This window comes from Pogonomyrmex barbatus, unplaced genomic scaffold (genome assembly GCF_055798465.1).
Source record: "Pogonomyrmex barbatus isolate J1 unplaced genomic scaffold, ASM5579846v1 scaffold2, whole genome shotgun sequence".
NCBI lineage: Eukaryota > Metazoa > Arthropoda > Insecta > Hymenoptera > Formicidae > Pogonomyrmex > Pogonomyrmex barbatus.
In genome coordinates this window covers 7,474,153-7,498,011 of record NW_028297116.1, presented here as the reverse complement: position 1 = coordinate 7,498,011, position 23,859 = coordinate 7,474,153, and the positions used below count along the sequence as shown (strand labels likewise).

General features: G+C 43.4%; 2 protein-coding genes across 10 annotated transcripts in view; one reads left to right on the top strand and one right to left on the bottom strand.

The window, feature by feature from the left end:
* LOC105427670 (uncharacterized) overlaps positions 1-4,639 on the top strand; it is a 12,695-nt gene extending 8,056 nt beyond the window's left edge. For both annotated transcript variants that reach the window (XM_011639527.3, XM_011639526.3), the window contains exons 3-4: positions 1,309-1,386; positions 1,896-4,639. In XM_011639527.3, the coding sequence (XP_011637829.1) occupies positions 1,309-1,386; positions 1,896-2,963 (1,146 nt within the window). In that variant the 3' untranslated portion in view covers positions 2,964-4,639. The remainder of the gene's footprint in view (positions 1-1,308; positions 1,387-1,895) is intronic.
* Positions 767-23,859, bottom strand: part of LOC105427671 (uncharacterized) — a 159,377-nt gene continuing 136,284 nt past the window's right edge. For 4 of the 8 annotated variants that reach the window (XR_016139034.1, XR_016139036.1, XM_089076005.1 and 1 more), the window contains one exon: positions 767-1,441. Coding sequence is in view for 4 of the 8 variants with exons in the window: in XM_089076004.1 (XP_088932130.1) it covers positions 1,435-1,441 (7 nt within the window). In the remaining 4 variants the exon portion in view is untranslated. Of the gene's footprint in view, positions 1,442-2,036; positions 2,173-10,276; positions 20,405-21,938; positions 22,131-23,859 lie in introns of those variants that run through there. The other 4 variants (XR_016139033.1, XM_089076003.1, XM_089075998.1 and 1 more) reach the window with 3 other exon arrangements.

Genomic DNA, 23,859 nt, shown 5'->3' with positions numbered 1-23,859 from the left:
GGAACTCAACACGCGCGCGTTCGTAATCTCCCGACAATTCCCGTCCATAACGCGAGCGATCAATTTCTCGTCGCGTTACGACAGAACGGCGGCCGTTACTTTAGCGCACTCTTTTCGTGTGGGAACTCGGGCCCGCGCGAATCGCCTCGCTCTCTTACTCGCGCACAATCCGCGCGTCGTCTCCTCTTCGCTTCTCTCCCGCATCCAAGCGGCGAGGGAGCTACGCAGTCTAGTAATGACTGGCTAACTAGGTTTTAATAGGAACGCGATTTCTCGTAGCGAGAAAAGGAACTCCTCGTTCGCGCGTTCCTTGTCGATCCTCGTGCGAACGAGGTAGGAAAGGGTTCTTCTTCTCTTCCCCGCGACGTCGAGGATCCTCCAGATCCTCCGCGAAGCAGATGCGCACTCGCGCTGATTGGCAGTCACAATACGCGCGCGGATCGGCCGCGATCGCACTGTTCGACAATAGATTATAATCGAGGATATTAAAGTGGGAATATTCGAAATTTCTGAATGATTTTGAATTGCGATCTACTGAGACAAAAGTCCGAGAAATGAATTTCTTGTTTCGATAAAATTATCTTTTATCTTTAATGTAAAGTGATGTAGAACGAAGGGAACGAAGGGATTATGTTTAAATGAGTAAGACATTTCTAATATTAATTTTGAACACGATACTATTTATGGAATTTATCAATATTTTGAAAATATTACCGGATTGTAGTTTTAATACACAAATTTCTGTAATTTTCTATGTGTAAATTATAATACTTTATAGTATGTGTTATATAGTACATGTTTATTTAAGAATTTAATGTAACAGATTATTCAGACAAGAATTTGATTCAATTTTGTGATGAGAGACATTGAAAAGAATATTAATGATTAATTAAAAATAAAATATTTTATAATTAATTTTATGGAAATATCGTTTTTTAAAAATAATTGATCGTATTTATACATTATATCATATCAATTACATTATAGAACTTATCTTTAAACAGTGTTTTTTGACTAAAAGTCTTTTGAAAATGCATGTTTTCATATATTTAATATATTTATTAAATCATCTTGTTTTTTTTCGACTACGGTTTCATAATAGTGCTTTGTACCGAAATAGCAGGCACCGGCTATATCCTATCACAGTGCTCTTCGTTGTTCCGATCTTGCATTTCGAGAGCGTGCATTAGATCGAGAAACCCTTCCATGATTGGCAGATATTGTATGGGGATCAGGCGCGATCGTCGGGCACATTCTGAACGTCCTCAGGTCCCGAGCGTAACCACATGTCGCATCTTTTTGTTGCAGATGAATCAGCTCTGCAGGGTTTGCGGAGAGCCGGCCGCGGGTTTTCACTTCGGAGCCTTCACGTGCGAAGGCTGCAAGGTCAGTATCTTCGCGTTGCCATTCTTCCACAGCTATTCATCCGTGTCGTTATTCTCTAGTAACAAAACGAAAAAAAAAAAACGAAAGAAGAAGAAGAAACAGAAAAAGAGGGATTACGATCCGCGATTACGTTTCTCGCGGCGCAAGATACTCTTATCCCAAAAATTATGTAAATCGTGTAAAATTACGCGAGGACAAAGTTTCGAAAATGCAAATTTTTTTTAATACGGATACGCCAATAAAATCAGTCGCTTATTTAAAAGTTCCTATATGTCAGAATGAATCTGCATGTCGTTATTCAAAGATTTAATCATGTCCCGTGAGCACGCGCGCTTCCAATCGAAGCACGCGGACTTTCGACGGCTGGCATCTTACTTTACTAACAGGTAACTAAATGTTCATTTCAATGCGCGTTTCCCCGTACGTCCGGTCTGTAATAAAGCGAAAGTGCAAATCGTTAAGCGATTGCGATTGACCAATGTGCGTCTATTTCGCTTTCTGTTGCACAGTCCTTCTTCGGGCGTACCTACAACAATCTGGGTAGCATCTCCGAATGCAAGAACGGTGGCGTGTGCGTGATCAACAAGAAGAATCGTACCGCCTGCAAGGCGTGTCGGTTGCGGAAGTGTCTAATGGTGGGCATGTCCAAGTCCGGCTCACGTTACGGTCGGCGTTCCAATTGGTTCAAGATACACTGCCTGCTCCAAGAGCAATCCCAGCAGGCGCAAAATCGCCTGATCAAAGACCCCAAGTCCGCGTACGAGAAGGCCTTTGGCTCATTAGACGCTGCAAATAACAACAATAATAACAACAATACCGAGAATGCCAGTAACACTAGCGCCAGTAGTATTGTCGGTATTGTCACCACGGCGACCACTACGGCAAACAGTTACCATCATCATCTGCACCACCATCATCACTCGGACCGATTGCCCAAAAGGGAGGACGGTGCCCTTAGGCCACCGGATATTCCGGTGCAACTAAGGTCACCGGACATTCCGCCAAGAACCGGTCAGGAAACGATTTTGAGGCCTGGCGATCTTCCAAGGGCTCCGCACGAGATGCTCAGGCCCGAAGTTTCAAGGTTCCCCATGTGGCGAGGTCCGCCATTGTTTCATCCAGCGCTCACGCATATGCAGCTGCTGAACGCGCCGTTCTTTCCGTTTCAGCAGCGCTTTATTGTACCTTACGTGAATCAAGTGGGCCCACCTCAGATGGCGACCAGCCTGTCGAGTTCGTCCAGCGAGAGCGTCAGCCCGCGGTCGACTCCATCGCCGACGAAGAGAAGCGAGGAGAATAGGGAGTGTCGCGAGGTTGATCGTGAAACCGACGAACGAGATCGATGTCCGAGAGCGGGTTCGATAGAGGTCGCGTACGACAAGAATTTGACCTTCCTGCGATCCCTCGGGCCAGAGCAGGAGGAACCAATGGACCTTAGCATGAAGGATACACGGACGGATGGACAGGAGGCGGACGCTGGTAGCATGGAAGAGGAGGAAGAGAAGTCGAGCGATAGCGAGGACAACGAGCTCCTGCAAGACACCGGGCCGCCCTTGGACCTCACCCGGAAGACATGACCTCGGATAACGAACGATGCTCGCTAAGCGCTCAACGAGAATTTGATCCGAGAAGGATCGCCGCCGATGTTTACTCGGAATCCGCATGGATGAAAGGTATAATGGTTCAGTGTCGCCGAGTAATTTGCTGGAAGAGAAGTCGGCGAACGGAGTCCCTCCTTCCTCACGATAAGAGGAAAGAAATGAACGTTCGAAGGAAAAGACAAATGGGTGGGAAAATAACGTAAAAGACGTAAAAGAAAAGGAAAGATTTATTGAAGAAGAGAATGGAGAAGAACGCGCGAATCACACGAGACGCGAAGGGGGTGAAAGAAGGTACGGTTACATCGTAATAATCTCGCGGCGAGCGAGAAGCACGGCCGAATGTCAAAGGTGCCTTGGTACAAGAAACGAGACGGCGATTCAGGGAGAAAGAGAAGTAGCCGAATACGATTACGTTGGAAGACACATGAGGGAAAAGCAGAAAGAGGGAGTGAGTGCGTTCCTACGACACAGGAGAAGAAGAGGTGCCGCGCACAGCCAGCCGGCATAAACGGCTTTACGATCGACGATCGTCCGATCGATGAAAATTGCTCAAGCCGCTCAAGTCGGTATTAGCCGACACACAGTCCCTTTTGCTCGGTGGTACCCCGTCGGCAGGTGCACACTTGACGAAGCGAACGAGAATATATCGGGCTCACGATACATTCTCTTTTGTCGGAGAAATGTACGACGGACGAAATGAAGGTGACGTCAAACTATGCGCGACTCGCGATTCGCACAAAAGTTTCGTAAATATTGTGAATAAGTAGATTTGAATGACTAACCACAAATTGCGAACTGTGTGACGAATTTCCATTGGGTCACAAATCGCGAATCGTGAATCGCGCATGTAATACTAGCTCGAAATGGTGCCTTTAAAAAAATGCGGTGCCTGTAAAAATCGCCGGTGATAGTTTAATGTTAAACAATATATAATCATTTGCCGCAGTGTGACGACCACGCTCGGCGGGATGGCCAGTGAGTGCTTCGCGCATATTATTACCTGCCGACAAATCGTTCGGCAGGTGTTCGAGGCCCGGGCACCGTTCGATCCATTCGCATTCATCGATTCGTCGACGAGAAAGTCGGCGTCAATGTGAAAAATCGGATCGTGATGACTCGGGCATCGGATAAATTGTGATTCTTCGGATTCCAAGTGCTCTTAGTATATAACTTATGTATATTTTTCGAAAGGCCTTTCGGACGAACAGGGATCATACAAACTCAAGCGCGGGAGGATCATTCCAAAATGCTCCGATCGTCTACATCAGCGACACTTGCAGTTGCGCTCAAGTACAAAAAAAAAAAGAAAAATACACGAAAAGAATAGTTTTGCTGAAGAATCCAAAATTTTGACCAAATACAGATCTAAAAATAGTTTTGATTAACTATTAATAGAATTATACAAAACATTCAAATTAACTACTAGAATATCAAATAATTTTTTGCAATTATCGCCATGCTTAAGCAACAAAATTACTGCTACAGATCTGTATCTGGCGAAATTTTTAGCAAAACTGTTCTTTTCGTATAGAAAAAGACACACACGGGAGACATGTGGTAGCCACGATCGGACGATACGCGCGAGGTATGGGCACCGTTTGAGTGTCCGAGTCGAGAGTACGAAATGAAATAAAGAATATTGTATACCTGAATGTGTGTGACGCCTTGATCGTCGTTCATTAAATATCCCTCCACACTCATCGATCCTCGATCTCCAGCTACGTTCCTAACTCGAGATGGTATTCGATTACTTTCGTCTCGCGCGTCTTTCACATTCCACGCCGCGCCGCTATCGGACGTTGCGCGTTATAATATTATACACGCGCGCGCAGACGCGTATCATCGTATCGACGATGTTATTTATCTAGTAATAAATTTGTCCGCCTTGATATACTACGCAAAACACGTTTTCCCGATAGTTTCACGCCGACGCGACGCGACGTCTCGAGAAGAATGATGCGATTCCTATCCCGAGTCGAGGACGTCGAAAACGCCTGACAATAAATTTTCTTAAAAGTTCAGCAATAAACACGCGAGTATATCGATCGTAAGGTTTTCTCCCCTAAGGTCGTTTGACCGGGTCAGCTGGAGTTCCGCTCCGCACGCACGGGAGAAAAACTTCCGTAGGAGACGATGAGCAACGTGGAACCAGGAAGCGCGTACTTCTCGCATGCGGAAGTTTTATTGCTAATTACGTTATACTCTTCGAAATCGAAGTGGTTTTCCGTCGGAGCGTAATATTCCACATGCGAATCCCGATAATTTATGAATATCCGCGCCGCTATGGGGATCCTCGCAATGCCGCAATCGTCGAGGAGAGATCACGGCTGGAATTCGCATTTTGCGACACGACCTGTCCGTGGAGATTTGTCTTAAAGGAAAGTTTTCGCTTGCCTTAAACCACGGCCTCCTTCACGGATATGTTAACGTATTCTTCATAGATGTGCTATTATTAGCAATTTTACGACGACACGCTTCTCATACTACATGCCTTAGAAGAAGAATATAAATATCTTGATTATCTATGGTTATAGTTATAGTTTCGAAATTTTAATGTATTGGTTTCATCGAAAGTATATGCTGGTCCGTATTATACGAATATCGAATACATTGAATTTCAGGAAAATAAAATGGACAGTGAGATTCGCTTTAGTATCAATACCTGTTTAATTTATGCATGACCTCCGTAGCTTCGCGAGTACTCGCAAAAGATACTTCTCCGAGTTAGACCAGAACGTAATACGTCTGGCAACATAAATTATGCAACGCAAAACGTGCAAGTTCGCAAAATTGTGTTTGCAGCGCGCGAGCCCCGAGACGAGATCTCTGTCAATATTCGCGCGAACAAAATGGCCTTCCTCCTGCTAGAGCTCTCAAATAACGTTTCGTACATATTACGAGCATGTTTTCGCATATATTCAGCAAAAGGAGAGACGATTTATGTTTCCCGTCGCGCCGGACAATTATTACCGAATTTTTTAATCACCCGAACCTCGAAAACATCGTGATCTCTAAACTATTCCAAGATATTTCTTCTCGTTGTCGAAGATACAACAACTTTAATCATTGCAATTTAAAAATTAATTGTAAAATTTAGTCGTTTCTGAAAAAAATGTAATGAAAGATACATATACGTTTTGACCCACTAATAAATTGCACAATGCGGGTGGCTGCTTTTAATTTAACGAGCACTTTTATTCTCATCTCGATTCCGGGCATTTAGCCGACCCTTTAATTCACCGCGCCATTACGGCATCGGAACCCTGTTATACACGATATTAAATAAACGCAGTGATTCGCGCGGCGGTTACAATTATTATCATTACGCATTTAATAACGTCCGACGTGCGAGGCGGGCCGCGAGTTGTCGTTAGCGCACAGGGATTTGCGGCACGCCATGAGCGAGCCAACGTCGGCGTTTCGACGGCCGGTAGTCGCCGCAACGAGAGTCGCGCGTTTCCGCATTTCGATCCCTCCACGCAGAGCTCCCTCGACAAACGGCCGGCGCACACGCGCGAGAAAATTCGTGAGTTGTGCGTGATACCGGCGGCGTGGCGGCGCGAGGTGTTCGCCCGCGTGCACCTGCGTGTGCACGTATTCACACGACACGCTCACGCTCGTAACCCCGCGACTGTAAAATGCCGAGTGGCTAAGTCCGCTGCTTGTTGACTTAGGCGGGACGAGAGAGGCTACTTGACGTCTATCGCGTGGGCAACTCCTGTCGGGTCCGATTTAAGTATTCCGATGGACGGGCCTCGGCGTGCGCCGAGAAAAAAAATACAACGGGGCATGATATATGTCGCACGTGGTCGCTTCAAGCTACATCGAAAATTCAACTGTGCTCATTTCACGCATGTTTTTCAACGTTCGCACGTCTTTCATTATGTATACACGTATGCTCTTAGTATACATTTGCGATCGATCATAAAAATTAATGAAAACTTAATTTATTCTGGGATAACATCTACAAGGACTATCGAATGTTGCAATCGAGATGGCATGGTAATTAGAAAAAAATTGAAAAAAAAAAACACACTGTGACAATCGTATTATTTGAATTTTTATCGAAATCATTTTGATTGCTTATTTCCAGTGTCATATTAGATTCAAAATTTTTAATATTCATGAATCTTTAATTTTTTCAAGTTGTAGTCTGTCAATTAAAATTACTTTATATATTAAGTTGTAGATCCTAATGATGCAACTTTTATATATAAAATTTTTAAGTTCAAAAAGTAATAAATGATTGAAATTAGAATACATTCGAATTGCAAATTACTTAAAGTAAGATGTGTATATATAATGAAAGTGTGTATATATAATTTACAACTTTTCGTTATGATGAATGTTTACAGATATTTCATATTTATAAATGGTTTTATATTTATAAATGGTTTTATCCATTTTCCATATTCATCAATCTGTATTTAATAAGGTCTAGATGATAGTGGATGATAGTGTTTTTTCTTCTAAATGTTTAAAAAAAATATTAGCGATAAAGTAACACACATTGTCGCGTATCTAATTGAAGACCAAAATGTTTCAAGTCGATAAGAGCCGTCGTATCATCAGAAAATTTTTAAAAGGCGGTTAAGCGAAACTTCAGTTCATCAAAAACTTCTAGTATCAAAAAACGTGCGGAGTGCACATGTAAACCATTAATCATGTCTATCGGACTGACATTGTTGAAGAATTCGATAATTTAATCATTTTGACACCTCGTCAAATGTAATATCCGAAGATATTCATCATTCAATCCCTATGTTTACATCTATTTCTGCTCTGCTCATTTTTTTTATATTTATTTCTGCTCTGCTCATTTTTTTTTGTGAATTTTTGGTTCTTTTCAATCCGTATATCATTCATTCTACTCATACATCATACTCTTACATTCTACTTCATTTTTCATCTATTTTTCTGACACTAATCGTTCCAAAGACGTTTCTCCTCATAGCTTCGCAAAAATGATTACGTTTTATTATGTGTAATAAGATACGATAATAATGGCATATTTAACACGATGGTACATCGCAAGAATCGACATAAATGTCAGTAGTTTTTATTTCCGTATGCGAAGTAATCTTCAGAATTTTACGCTTTCTGTACAAATTCTGCACTGCAGTTATTTTCGTATCGTTGAATAACTTTATAACAATCTTTTACGCCGTATATCTTCCGAGTCGTAAATGTTCTTTACGTACGTTTTTGCGATGTATTATTTATTCGCCGCTGATGCATGCAACGATGTTATAAATTAACCTTCTATTTATCTATTAATCCGTCTATTAGGATATAGAACGCGTCCACCCTTTTCGTTAATCAAATAAGGACATCGTTTGATTATCCTTAGTTGTGGAGTGTCCCGATATATTTTTCACGCATTGAAATTCCAACTTGTTTCTTAGTAACTCTTGCGCCATCTCTGACTAGGTATATCCTTTATTGCGCGAATCTCTCTTAGCAGCGAGTCATTTTATTGCCGAAGACGACAACAAGTCGTCCGAGTCCGTCGGATCATCTCTTTCCATTCGCACTTGTCAAGTAATCGGGGTGTTACCAATGTGTCAAAATGGACCCTGTCTCGAGGTCACATCTCGTGTCGCCGAACATCTAAAAATGACGATCACGTCATTGCGCGATCATTCGGGAAAGAGACAGAAAGAATCGCACCTGACTTTTTTTATCCCCAACTTGAAAACCGCTCGATCTTCATGAGTTTCTCGGATTGCAAGAGAATATGCAGCATAATGACGTATTTATCCATTGCCGAGCGTTCTTTTTTCCTCCTCCTTTCGTCTCGCATCTCCTAGGTGGTTTACATAAATCCCGACGAGAAAATCGTTTGACAGGATTCGTCCGAGTCTTCTGCCATGTCATAAATTAATAAAGTTCTTTTTCTTCGATTCGAGAACAAGAGCGCAGAGGAAAGAGAGTGAGAGAAACGGAAAAATGGGATGAGCGGAAGAGAGTGGGAAACAGAGAATGACATACGGGGAGAGAGGGACGGAGTGACGAAGGAGAGAGCCCGGAAGAAAAGCAGGACCGGTTGCTTGTTCATTGACGGGACGAAGGCCCGCTCGTGAATGGTGGTGGACACACGTGAGCCAAGAATAGGATTCACCTCTTGGCGGTCTCGAATTTTTCTGCGTCGTGCACATGAACTCGCGCCATGGCCGTGTCATGTCGCACATCTCCGTCCTTCCTTCCTCTCTTTTCCCCCTTAGCGTCCGGACTGGACGTGGCTGTTGTTCGCGACGCTGATTAATGCGCGGATGCTGAGGACAATCTTGATCAAATCTGGCGGGCAATCAGCCTCACTGCTTGCCTTGATTTCCGGCAGTCACACGTCCAACAACTCGCGATTGTTTTTGGTACGATTTCTTGGGAGAAATTAGCTTTTTCTCGTCACATTGATGGAATGATAATTTGAATGATAAAATTATGATTAATCCATTAAATTTTTATCGAGATTGAAATATTTTACAATGACGATCGAGCTTTCGTAACTTCGGAAGCCATTTATAATGGCAATAACCTGATGGAATTCAACATCTATAACGAGTTGCCATTAAAACGATAATAAATTTAGTTAGATATGTATTTTTATTTCGATCGTGTTGTATCGGCTTGTGTGAGCATCCAGATTTAATTTAATATTTAGCCTTGCGAAATTCCGAGTAGGTTTCTATTCATCCTTGCACCTTTTAATGGCCAAGCAATGTCACGGTCGTTGAAGGACACGTTGAAGGTGACATCGACTAATGGTCCTCGCGATAACTTTGAAAATCATTCACTTTGGTCCATGATAGCTATTCATCGGTTGTTGCTCATAAGAAAATTGATAGAATATTATGCGTCATTTGTTGAAAAGTTAGTAGATCATTTCGAAGATTAAATAATATTATATTGATGCTTTTTTATTCTCTGAAGCGGAAGACCAAAGAAGAATTTTTAATTTGCGAACAATAGAGCACGTCGCGCACTAATGTCCAGGTCATGTGTGCCAGGTAGTCGAGGGGCAAGAAGACAGAGAAAAGGAAAGAAGAAGAATAAACCAAAGGACGGCAAGAAGAAGAAGAAGTGCGGGTCGTGGCTGGCAAAGGTAGCACGATACACACTAAGGTCGGCAGATGCGCGGCACGAGTGTAAGAGGGGCCATTACGCGCGAGTGCGTGAGGTAAAGAGGTTTACTACACCTGTGGCCTGTGGGCTTGGCCAGGCACGCATGAGAGAGACAAAGGGGAAGAAGAAGAAGCAGAAGAAGTAGGAGAGAAAGCTGGTCGCGAGAAGAGACAGAAGAGAGACGGTGAGGGAGGGACGGGAACGAAGAGAGGTGAGAGCAACGGAGGAGAGGACGCGCTTAAGGTTGACAATCCGGGGTCACTGAGCGAAGCTCATTCGATGCTCCCTCCGATTGGTCGCTGGGAAATTCATAATACGTTTTTCATATATACTGGAGAGCCCCGGCGTTGCCGCGCGGCCGAGCTCCCTCCGGGGTAGGGTCGAGAGTCGAGTCGACTCTCCGAGTCAAGACGAGTCGAGTCGAGCCGAGTCCGGTCGAGTCTCGAGCGTTTCGTCGGACGTTTACGAGCGTTTGACCCTAAGTGTACGGCGGGAAGTAGAGGAGGCGGAAGAGTAGACGAGGCGATGGAGAGAAAGGGAGAAGTCGCTCTCTTGCGCGGCCCCGCTAATTGGGTACGTTGTGCACGCATCGTCGTAAGAGGATCCTTGAGTGGACGTAAACCCAATATTGCCGCCGTGTATGAGAAAGGGATGCGCTCGTTTCCGAGACGGCGAGACGGCGCTGCTCCTCTAATGGGAGATTCGGCGTGACGCGTTGCTCCGCACCGATGCGATGGTTTGTCGTTGCTCGTCGATCGGTCACCGCCGCCGCCGCCGCCGCCGCCGCCGCCGCCGCCGCCGCCGCCGCCGCCGTCACGCCGGGGCCTCCGGAGACGGAACGTCGCCTGGCCTCGACGTGATGTAAATAGCATCTTTCTCTTTACAAACGTGTTGCCGATCAAATCCAGAAAGATGACTGCGAGAATAGTCTTAGATATTTATAGTGTTCGTGTAATGAGGCATCGATACTTTCATCTATTTCGTGTCGAAATACCACAGTCAATGCTGGATGCTGGATTGGAGAGAAATATCGTACAAAATTCAAAGAAATGTTTTTGTTTATCTAATAAATTCATGAATAGAGAGTCTCTCGAATTAATTTCGCCAGAACGAATTTATTTACAGAGATTGTTGCGAATTCTTAAGTCGCAGTCCGATTTAAAAAATATCATTTTTGAGAAATTAGATTCTCTTCATAAATTTTATATAAATCGTGAATATAAATGATGACACATGACACATGGTGTTTCGCTTGTACAACACAAGAGTTGCCAAGCTATTAATCAATTTCAATAAAAGGTACATCGCAATTGGTCGATTTCGTTTTGCAAAAATTTATGCAAGAGGTGTGTAACCGATAAAATGTATGCGTTATGTATACTGTATGTATATTGCTTCCGAATTTAAATTAATAAAACGTATTATTAATTAAAATTAATAATAAAACGTATAAGTAATAAAAAAGAATTGTATAACCTGATTTATATCCACGCAATAATAGTAAATTCTGGAATGTCTGGGAGGCAGATATTTAATTTTCTCAAACTCTTTCAGGCTTCCTAACATTCATGAGCTATGTGATGTCACGTATAGATTCCAATTGGGGCTAAGCTATAAAAGTAGTGCGTCGAGACTTTGCCTGGCCGTTGTTCTACGTGAAGGGAATTCGTGACACACGTGTAGGCGTTTAAAAATTGGAATGGAAGACGTGCTATCGTTTCGCATAAAATTATCAACGCTCTTTGCCGATCAACCGGCCATATCGAAGCGTCGCGGATAAGAAACACGTTGGACCGGCAATAATTATAATACACCCGTGATGGTCCATAACGTTCAAGTGCAATTAATAAAGGCCAGTCAACTTGTTTCACTAAAAAATACTACCTAAACCTATTATTCATCGTTCGAAACGTGATTCTGTAACCCGCGCTTTGGACAGAAGAATTAACGGTTGTTATGGTGACGATATTCGCGCTCCGCCGAATTTTATTGGCGACATTTGCATATTTCGGCATAAAATAATCCTGAAGCACATATATCGCGCCTAAGGTCATCCGATTGCGTGTACATGCGAATTCTGAATATGCATTGCCTGATGTTTAGAAACAAGATGTTTTAAATTTCAGTCAGATTACGTTTTCGAATGTTTTAATGATTATTCAATATTTTGTGAGAGTGATATGCATGAAATTATAACAACAATTTATAAGAGTTTTATCTATTACGTGATACCATAGAGTTAAAAAAAATAATGACAAGATTATATATATTAATATATCTAAATAAGCATTATCGTTCAATGTACTACTTATCGACTCTGCTAATTAAATTAATATACATATATGTGATAAGATTTTCGTTCGAATATGATTAAGGCGAATCGTGTTAACATATAATATATATTTAGATGTAAATCTAACAATTTATTTGTGTTCGAATATCTAGTCTTATAAATTTATGTTTAATGTTCTCAATTTCTTCTCTGGGTCTTATTTCAATGAATATTTATATATCAAAATGTCTCACGATAGCCATCCAAATTCATTCGTATAATTCTCTACTTAATATATTTAATTTACTTAACATGACATTGTAATAAAACAAAATGTCTCGTTTAATTATCAAATTACAATCTTTTATATTGAATAAAATTCATGTTAATATTTATTTATTATTCTTTATTAAGAACATCTTGTATTGCTAATTTTTACTAATTGCGATAATCGTTTTCCATGCTCGTGCTAAATTCAAAATTTGAAACTCCATCTAAAGTTTAAATCTAAAATAATTAATTAAGATATGTAGGCATTTTTCTCACGAACGTACATACGATCAGCTGTGTAAATTATCATTAATATATGATTATCATAAATAGTTGTACACATCTAATTATTACTTTCATATAATATTGATAGGGAAAAACAAATTCATGCCAATTATACGGAAGTTTTGAAGAATCCCGTAAGACTCGTGATCGATCACGCGAAGTCATCAAAGACTCGGAGCTTATATATCTTGTGTGAATTTTTTTGGCGTTACTAAAGAGAGACAGAAGGAGAGGGAGTATATTTAACGATGCGCTCGGTCGCGTCATCGAAAGTTTCTCGATCGAAAGTTACTGCGTAGGCGCAGATACCGCTGTCGAGGAGACGCGCGCTTGCACGGCCATTAATAAAGTGGTGCCGTATCCACGATAAGAAACGTCTATGACGACCGAGAAATATTTTATCTGTCGAAATCCGCGCGCGCCTCACTACCAGGCATGAAAAAGGAGGACGTCTTCGTAAGAGAAGACGCGAGTGCGATTAGTGTGTGGGATGTTAAAGAATTAATGCAAGTCACATAAGTCGCCTTCCTCGTTGCTATTTTTTACGGTTTTCTATAATTAAGAGTACATGCTTCCACGGCTTAAAAAAATGTTAATTTTATTCTCTTTCGGTCAGCCAGATTTTTCAATACCGATAATTCGGTATAAATAAATTGCCATGTTCCCTGGACAATCGGCGCGGATATTAAAAATTACGTATTTAAAATTCAAACATTCGTTCTAGCTGGAGAAAGTTAAGCCGGTTCTTCCGAAAACTAATTTAAATAATTTAATTTAAATCAATTGGAATATATCGCCTTGATTTTTTTTTTTTTATAGTAATAGAGTAATAATCTCAAAGGAACAAAAAGAAATGTCCTCGTCGTTTCGAGCAACGAGGAAATTGCGGGTGCACACGACTCGATTTCGAAGAGTCACCGCAGCGAATTCTCACCCGCGAAACGTGACCATTAATAAGGCGGGGACCCCGGACACGATAAGGACCCTCCGCGTGCCGCGGCGCGACCGATGTACTGCCGTTAAGGCCCCACGTCGGGGCCCCGTGCCCTGCGCCGCGCACGGCGGGAATGCCGTGGCGCGTCCTTTCGCGCGGACTAAGGTAACTTATTCTCTGTCTTTGTGGGCGCCCTTTTTGCGCGCTCGCTCGTCCGCGGGATGGGGTTAAGTGGGTGCGACCCCAGGACGCTAAATAATATCGAGCTGTGCCATCTACCGAGTATGTAGCCGCGCCATTTTGAAATATTACGCCGGACGCTTTATTATTCGCGTGCGCGAGAGAACGTCTCGTCCCCCCGGCGACGCCGGATTTATAGACGCGCGCAGAAGTAGGGCCCGGTACCTCATAATGGTACCACAGCTCCGGTACCAAAGCCGTAGGAAAATGGTGGCTGAAGCCTCCCCCCCCCTCCCCTCGTCAGAATTTCATTCCAGCGTCGTATTCGCGCGAAAGCAACGGCGATTATTGTACAGCTATAATTATTGGAGAGTATTGCAAAATAAATACGCAGACACTTATCGTAAACTTTTGTTCATTGAACCGCAAAGGAAAGCTAGATATAAAGTGGTAACATTTTATATATCTAAGAAAAAAAATACAACCTGTATATTTATATATCAATTTATATATCAATTTATTTGGACGGGCAGATTTCACCCTTTAATGGAATGACATTACAAATGATGAGTTATAAATTTGCTACCGCGACCTTTATCCGATCGCGATACAACCACCCGATGTTTGCGCATTATTTCAAATTCCTTCTGCCTCTGTGCGATAACCTGTCGCGGTCACGGAGGATATCTTCCCCTCTCGGTAGCTTTCCCCTCGTCCTCGGGAATTAACGCGCGCGTAAATCAAAATCCGCCGCATGTCGAATATTTCACGGGTTAACTGTCTTACCGCCTTTGCGGTCGATAGCGGCGCTTATGGCCGATAGCGATAAAGCGACGCGTTATTATCCAACGACGGCCGTGTTTTAACCCCTTCTCGATAAGCATTTTACTTATCTTCTCGTGAAGAATTTTAATTACGCGTATAAGTCACCTTCAAGTCACTTCAAGAGGCCTCAGTCACGGCGAAAATTTTCTTCCATGCAATTTTTCTGGGGGAGAGGGGGGGATTCCGTCCTACTCGTTAACAAGACTTTAATTAGACGCATAAATTATAAAGCTACATACGCATTTACGACGAGATTCATTTCTCGTCATAAGTTCGGTCATCCGCGGAGAGGATAGCTTAAAGACGAATATTGAAAAATTTAAATTAGCTAATCGGTTTCTCTCTCCCGTGTCATTCATTGATTATGAAGAGATCCCTCTTCACATTAGACAAACACGCTATACTTCACGGCTATATATTTACCATTTCCCTTCAATTCTTAAATTCAATTCTTAATCGGAGATGGCTAATCGTTTCTACTTGAAACTCCATTGACACGTAATGAACACTCATCTCCGCTTCGTCGTCGGGGAGACGTATTTTTATAGTTTTATAGTGTCGTACGTTTCACGACAGCGACACGTCAGTGCCAGTCGCGGAGGTCGCCGCGGACGTGACAAGAAGAGATCTGCCCCGGAACCTAGACGTATTTGCCTGTCCAATATGGCTATAAAACAACACCGACGGACAAGACAGAGGTACAACCTTGGAGCTTGAGATCCTCGTCCAACCGAACAGAATTCGAGAGCAAACATGGGTGCGATCCGGCGACCGTTTTCGACATCGTCAGAGACACGAGGAGCACTCCGCATTCACTTCGTCCCCCTCACCCCTCCCACTCGGTCGTATGTGCTCGTACCTTCTCGAGATTGACATTTGAATTTCAATGAGCCGCACGTCGAAGATGCTTCTTTTGCCACTCGAGAAATCCGGCGGGGAGGAATAACCGACGACGACATAGCTGCACGTGGATTTCGGATGTGAAAATGAGAATTGGTGGTAATTTCGACGATTTCATGGAAACCGTCATGTTTGTTCGGACGGAGGGCGAACAATGTCACCTGGAACGGTGTTAATCGGTGCTAAACGGCAAGCCAGACACAGTCAGTGAGATTTCTATTCGAAATTTCGTAGTTTTATCCGGAATCGCTAATATTAAGTAACGAGTTAAGTAATACACCCAGTTCATCTATTCCGTAGTCACGTCGAGAAGAAAACCGTTATAAAAAGAATTTATTCTATCACTTCGATTTATTTTGCGCTAGACTCGTTCCATCGTATATCTTGGCTTACTTTGTACAACGTAAAATTTTAAAGTCGTACCTTAAAAAAGAAAAAAAAAGAAAAAGAAAACGAAATGAGAAAATACGAGGATGCGGAGACACGCGCTCGGGCATCAGATCGCCGGAGGTGCCAGATCCGTTCAAACGTTCCGGTTTATTTTCTTTTGTTGAGATTCTCATGGTCCCCATAGTCGGATGTTCCAAGCGCGGTGACGCGAGATCGCGGACGAGCAAACGACAAACCTCGGTGTATTACGGCGCTTATATACGTTCACCTAAATGGCGGGCAATTAGAAGGACGGTAATGAAAGTGCCAGTCGAATCGCGCGTTTCGCCGCCACGTCAATAAAGAGCCTGCTTTACGGTGCGCGCTGAACCGGCGGATTCAGAGGTCCCCTCACCTAAATTTCCCGCGGCCGGCATTAAATTCATGCCCCCGCTCGCACGCTCGCGCCCGCGATCGAACGCGCGCAGCTCCCTCCGGTTAACTGGATACTTATTAATTAGGGATAATTGCCGGAATTTACGATATCGTCGATTCTCGTGAGTATTGACGTTCCAGGACGATCGTGTTGACGATTCGCCCACCGCCTCCTCTCGGCGTATTATCGTTCGATGCGGAATTCGCAAGCTCGCGATAATTCGCGACTTAATGATGCTTTAATAAGAGAGCTCGATTCATTCTTACAATTTTATTTATGTCCGTAGATTTTTCCTTAAAGGTTCAGCAAGCTAAATGAAAGATATCGATATGTAGGTATCTCTTGACGTCTTTTATTTGCCATGTTATCGCGAAAAACGAACAATAATGTCGTTCTCCCGCACAATGAAGGGAGGGTTGCTTTTCTGGGATTTACGGGAACGGAGAAACGAGAATGAAGGATGACCGATCTCGGCATTAAAGAATTCGGCAGTCCAAGATGTGCTCGCGCGATCTCTGCGCCAACGACCGATCGCGTGATTTGTTCTCCGGTCGGAACCGCCGTGGAGTTCGCGCGCTGGTCGTAAGTCTCCGCCACGATAAGATCGACTCTCAAAAGCTCCCGCGCTCCGATAGGTCTCGCATAAGCTCGCGCAAGCAACACTCGTGCCCATGGCCGTTATCGTGAATTAAGGCGCGTCCCACGGGCGCATAAGCAGCCTCGGTACACCTGTAAGTCCCCTCTTCCATCTCTCTCTCCCTCTATTTATCCCTCTTCCCCCTTCTCACTTCCGTCCCACCTCTCGTCTGTATCTCTCTCGCTCCCCCCGCGTCTTCGAGGATATCAGTTGCTGATCGATTCAATCCGTGGGTGGTCTTGGCCACGGGTACGCGCTGTAATCCTACTCCCAACCGAGGCTACCCGGTGTCCCGAGGATTTCCGTCGCCGTTCCTCGAGTCGACGCATCGTCGCCAATATACCAGACCCGGCATCGAAAGCGGCCACTGTATGTCGCCCCCGCCGGAGGGATGTACTTTATGGCGTCGTTGCGTCCTCTGACCGTCTGAGCGCCGAGAGGTAGCCCGCGCGTCGGCAGAAAAATGATAGCCTCTGATCCGGTTATCATGATCCGCGATTCTTGAATTCGAAGTTGGATCAATGTTGCTACTTGTGCAACACCGGTATTTTTTTATTCAATAATATCATATAATATTAGAATGAGAAAAATGGTACACTAATTGTAACAGAAACTACGTGGAAAAATTGTCTTTATTTATAAATGAGAAAAATTTATAGATACATTATGATTCTCATATTTTAATTTTTTTTAACTGAATAGATATATGGGGAAGTTTCACCCGGTACGTCGGGCGAGACTGAGGACGTAAAAGAGTCCGAGACAAATGACGTACAGGAGTGGTAACCACCGAGCTCTCCGATATCGGATCTATCTCAGCTGTCTAAATATCGATTGGAATCGCTCTCGACCAGTCTTGAAAGTATGCCGGTATGCCGGGATCGTTAACACTTTGGGGACGGCGGACACAAATCATACGGCGGCGTATAAACCGACAATGCATCTCGTTCTTAAAACGTCAGGCGACTCGTGTCGCTCATATTTTGATATTTAATATACTTCGACATATTCCCCCCAATAACGCGGTCCTTATGCAATTTTAATGGCACGTCGACTAATGATCAGGAAAGGCCATAAATCTTCTGTTCGCTTTTATCACGGCGGGGCACACGGAGAGGATCTATTACATTCCCGAAGGATCTATTACATTCTCCGATAAGCATCGGTTAGGAAGGCTGAGAATATTACGAACGAAAGTATAACGAGTCCTTGCATTTGTGCGAGCATTATAAATTAATGCCGCGCGCCGCGCGTTTGTATGTCCGTTGCATTGTGAGACGTGCGCACGGAGAAGATATGGTCTCGCCTTTATCGAGTTTAGATCAACCCATAATGTCTCGCTAAGACGTATGCGCCTCATTAATTCGCATTTGCAACAGGTCGGCCACGGGGATACATAGACCGATCGACCGACCGGCCGAGAGACGCGAGAGAACCTCATTGTCGCATTTGAGATCTCACTTTCGAGTCGTCTCGTAGATATCTAATGATTCACTCATTTTTCAATTAATCTGCGAGATCGACACACCAAAAGTGACATACTTACACGTAAGTGCCTGGACATTGATATATTATATTGCGCGCGAGGCATATGCGAAATTTTTCAGATGATCGAGACGGCGCATTTTCGCGATAAACCCGCAGACTTCAGATGCAGCGTATTGCATTCACTAATATTTTTTATTGTCTTTAACTAAAACTATATTTTTAAATGAAAAATTAAAACATTTTGTTGGATTAATATAAGGTCTAATATTAGATTCAATAAAATTGTTTTTCTTATGAATAAAGATAATCTGAGAAGATAATAAATCTAATTTTAAAATCTGTCAATGTGCGAGAAATCTTGTGTAATCTTAATTTGTCCCGCATGTCTTGAATTATCATGAGTAAAAAGATAACACAAATACGTGTCGATACTGTTTTAAGTAACAGTATTGCGTACAGCATCAGTAATGACGTCATTCTATAAAAATACATTGTCTTTTTCTTACCGTCGTTAACACGTTTTCTTTTGGCGCGGAATGTTGAAAAAGAGGGGAAGGGGAGCAGCGGATTCCACGCCGCGGGTTAAACACGTCCGGACGGCGTTCCGTTCACTTCCAGCACCGCTTCTTGTCGTGTCCAGCCGAATAGGCGCGAGAAACGATACGAAGATGAGATACGACGGAAGTGCGACACCCCAGCCGTAAGGTAGCGTATCTTATGAATCCCCAGCGCCGGTACGTACGAGCGGGTAGCATATGAGCGTTACGTGCCGGCGAGGTGCATTTGCGTCTCTACGGGGGTGGTCCGCGTTTCTCGCGCCGGCCGCGCCGAAGAAACCAGCCGCTAATCATGTTACCCGTTATACGCATCGTCCACGTATCCGCTACGTCTTCTCGCTACTACACATCCCGGTTGTTGTGGTCGATAGTAACACGGCGATGCATTACCCGACGGCGGCGGCGGCGGCGGCGGCGGCGGCGGTGGCGGCGGTGGCTCGACTACTTGGCTCAGCCTGTCAACTTTACGCGTTTCATCGTCATCGAATTTCAATGAAACATTCTCTCGCCGCTTCTGTATTCCGCGCGATTCCGCGCGCCCCTCTTTCGTGAATTTGTTAATAACTGAAATGGATATTATAATATCAAAGAATAATTGTAATTTGTAATCGCAGAAAATTAATTTTTTTCTATTGAAAAATGTTGTGTAACATTAATTCAGAATTGTAAGAAATTATATAAATAATGAAATAGAAGTATTAAAGAAAGAGGAAACTAATTAATTTAGACAAAATTAATTCTGTGTTAAAGAATGCGTGCTTTGAAAATTTGGGTTATCGATATTTTCTAACGATACATAATTTTGAAGAATTTTCACACATAGTGGTGATGTCTCTTTCGCGAAGGTCAGACGTTAGATTGCATTTGCGGGCTTGTACCGCGCCAGCCCGTTCGTTTTCTCGTTCGCACAAACCTTCGTGTTGATCAACCGCGGTCCATTCCCGAGGAATGGAACGTCGAACACGTGTCACGTTGAACGAACGACACGGGCGCACCTAATCACACAACGGTGATCCGCGATGCGTGTACTCACGAGTTTCTCGCTCCTAGGTGGTACCACACAGTGCGCACACAATGCCTGGCAAGTCGTACGCTGCAACGGTGAAACCAGGCAAGATTTCACGGCGCAGAAATCTTAATTCCTGGAAGAGAGAAGAAGAATAGAAGGAAACGGGTGAGAGCGCGGCAGGAACCTGTGAGAAGAGCAGCAGAGAGAAGCGAAGAGAGAGAGAGAGAGAGAGAGAGAGAGAGGGAGAGAGAGAATCAGCTCGGGATCCTTCGTTCAATGGTTGTACGAGGATAATGCAGATAAATCGTAATCCCAACGCCACGAAACGAGTGTCGATTAATTCCGAGATGAGCCCTGTCAAAATACAGGCGCGTCGTGAGGCCCGCCGCTCTCCCGCGCATACGAGAGAGCTAATCTTGACTAATAACTGTCGCAACTGCGAGGCGAAAAGGAAGGGCCCCGTTATGGGTCTATGAGAGACGACGGAGCGGCGTGTGTCTCATATCGTGCCCTCTCACGATAGATACGTCCATAGATCAGAGATTACCGTAATAAACCAATCGTCTTCTCTGCATGAAAATTCATCGCAGTAGAAACGCTTTCAACTTATCGCGGGCTCGGTTTCCCGGATTGAGACAACGATTATAATCAGGCATGTGCCTCTATAATTTATCAAGTTATCTAAAAACTTGAGACTGAGTTTTCAAGACATGTACTATCAATAACGAAAGACGTATACCAAATAAACAAAAAATTTTTGAAATACAATAGATATTTGAAATTGGAGAAAAAATAATTATAAAAAGAAGTAACATTATTCTAATAAAGATATTATCTAAAAAAATATTTTATGTTATAACGTTTAATTACGAGAATCCTTTTAAGAAAATTCAAAAATGTATTTTCCAAAATTTTCGATACAAAAAATACGAAAGAATTAAGAAACGAAAGATTCTGGAATGGAAGACGCTAAATGACAATGGGAGCGTGCGAAAGAACTCATGATGAATCATGATCGAGATCACGCCGAGCGCGGCAATACGAATTTATGCGATTTACCGAGATCAATGGAGATCGTTCGTTCTAAATCCACGAGATTGAGGCACTTAGCGAAAGGTGAGAAATGTCGGCCGGCAGCGAACGGTCGCTCGTTTCACCGAGGCATTTCTCTCGGCTACGTGATCGACCATCCCCCGAATGACATTACGTGCTGATCCTGATATGCACTTGATTCGCAAACAGGGGATCCAAGGATCTATCTACAATCTGAGAAATCTTTACCTCTCGACATGCGATTACGTCTGTTACAGAAACCCTTTCTATACATTGCTCGAAAAGGTCTTGGGCTCACTCGTGGGAAAATAAGCATTGCCAAATCAATGCTCCCGGAAATGCGTCGGACGAACCGATCGTCCGACACTCGTACGGCTGGATCATAAAGAACGCATTTTCTTTCGAGATAAACTTGTCGATGAGTTGCGGTAAGATTGATCGCTGAAGAAATGGCGTGACCGAAAGGTTTGTATGCCCGCTTAATTGCGCGGAGAGCACAGGGGTTTTTATTACGCCGCGTTACGTTCTGCCGCGAAGCACGCGATCCATCGCGAGACGTAGGAACAAAGTATTACGATCATAAATAAAGCTGGCGTAATTACTTTAACAATTACCATTATCCATTTCCTCTTCGCCGTCTTCTGACGCTGTTTGCCATTTAAATCTTTCGCGATCCAGCTCGTTGCCAATGTATCTTCCTAGAGATTTTTCTGCACCAACGACAAGTAAAACTTTGTTTCCGCATTTTTAACTCTATATTCTGACGGAGAGCTGAAGAAAAAACGCTCTGTGCATTTCGTTCATCCCTGTATAAAGAAGAATTTAAACATAAATAAAAAATTCGCCTATTTCTTAAATTTAACATTCAAACTTTGTTATTCCAAATATTAAATAATTTTTTTCGGCGATGAAACAATTATGATTTCTCATTAACATATTTAACGTGTCACGCAAAAGATTTAGATAGTATATTTTTAAATACCTTTCATGACAAAAGAAATCACGATGAAAGAAATGAATAGAAGTCTTACAATTTAATTAACAAAAGAAAAAAAAAATAACGACAACATTAAGAACACACCGTTTGCCCATCAATCTCTGAATCTGTCGAAGAGTGTGAGATCGATGAGCTTCGCAGGCATATCATCTGAATGGAGAACGAAAGCGACCGCGGTTGAAGTGTTCGGGGAGCAATCAGCGCTAAGTACAGCGATTCCCCATGAAGCGTGACGCCATCTTGTTACGCGTCGTTTGTCTCTGACATATGATCCAGGGAACCCGTTGGTTGCTTCACCTGTCCGCTTCTTGCACGTACGTCGCGCATCGCAGAGGAGGGGGAGGGATTCCGTGCGAGAGCGCGGAGATCTAGATCGAGATCGGAGATGGATACGCTCGCGAAACAAATTGATTCCGATGATAAGCCTCGATCGAATCCGTATCGAATGTGCCGGTAATTTGCCAAAGAATCGACGCGCGGATGTGCCGTTCCGTATTAGGAGCATCAGCCACATGTGTGCATCAAATAGAGTCCGGCTTTTCCCCGGGACGATCTTTTTACCTGCGAATTGCATCATTCCGGTTACCGCGTCGAATCTCATTTTAAATCGTCCGTCTTAATGCTCGACAGCATGTTCTCACGTCCGCGTGATCTCGTAGATCCCAGGTGTCAATCAATTGCACTTACGTTCGCCTGAATTCTCATGCAATTGGTATCGGTCGCTTTCGCATATAACGATATGATTGTTGATAAACTAGTCAAAGATTATTCAGTCTAAAGTGGCCGCGATTGGTTAAATACTAAAGATCGTTAAAGATTCACCGATTGTGGTAAAGATATTTTTTTTTTTAAGTTGTATTACGTAGTAAATGTTTTGTATTTTCTATTTTAATGGTGCGATATAATAGATGATTACATCACGATAGTGTGATGCGATTATTGAATTTAACCAATTGAAGTTGAATCATCCTAAAGTTGAATCATTATCGAATTAAAGCATTATACCGTTAGTTTAAAAAGAGATATGTTCGATCTCCGGTTTATTATGCGTACAAAGAATGAGTAGCGCCGCGTCGAAATTCTTTGAAAATTCAGAGCGTGAGAAGATCGTAAACTTTAACTAAGAACGAGATCCACGCCCATGCTCCATTTAGCATCCCCATATACCGAGCCTGCTTTCACGTCGCTATCTCATTCGGTTACAACATTCCGAGAAACCATTTGTCACCGATCGCATCATAATCGGATATAAATCGCCGTCTCGAGATATCCCGGAGAACGCGGCGGTCAAATCGAACGCGTTTACGCATCCATCCGTTGCGGTCGCGATCGAATTAATCGGTGCGATCTACACGATCGAAAGAATAAATCAATCTTTGAAATAGATCTGAAAAGCCACGTTCTTTAATCACGGCGAGGGCGGTGGCGGCGGCGACGATCGATCGGATGTGTTAGGGACACGTTTTGTAGACCCGATCGAGATCACGATCTCGATCTCGATCCCACCTTCAGCGACGGGACAGGAAAGAGGCCCGAGG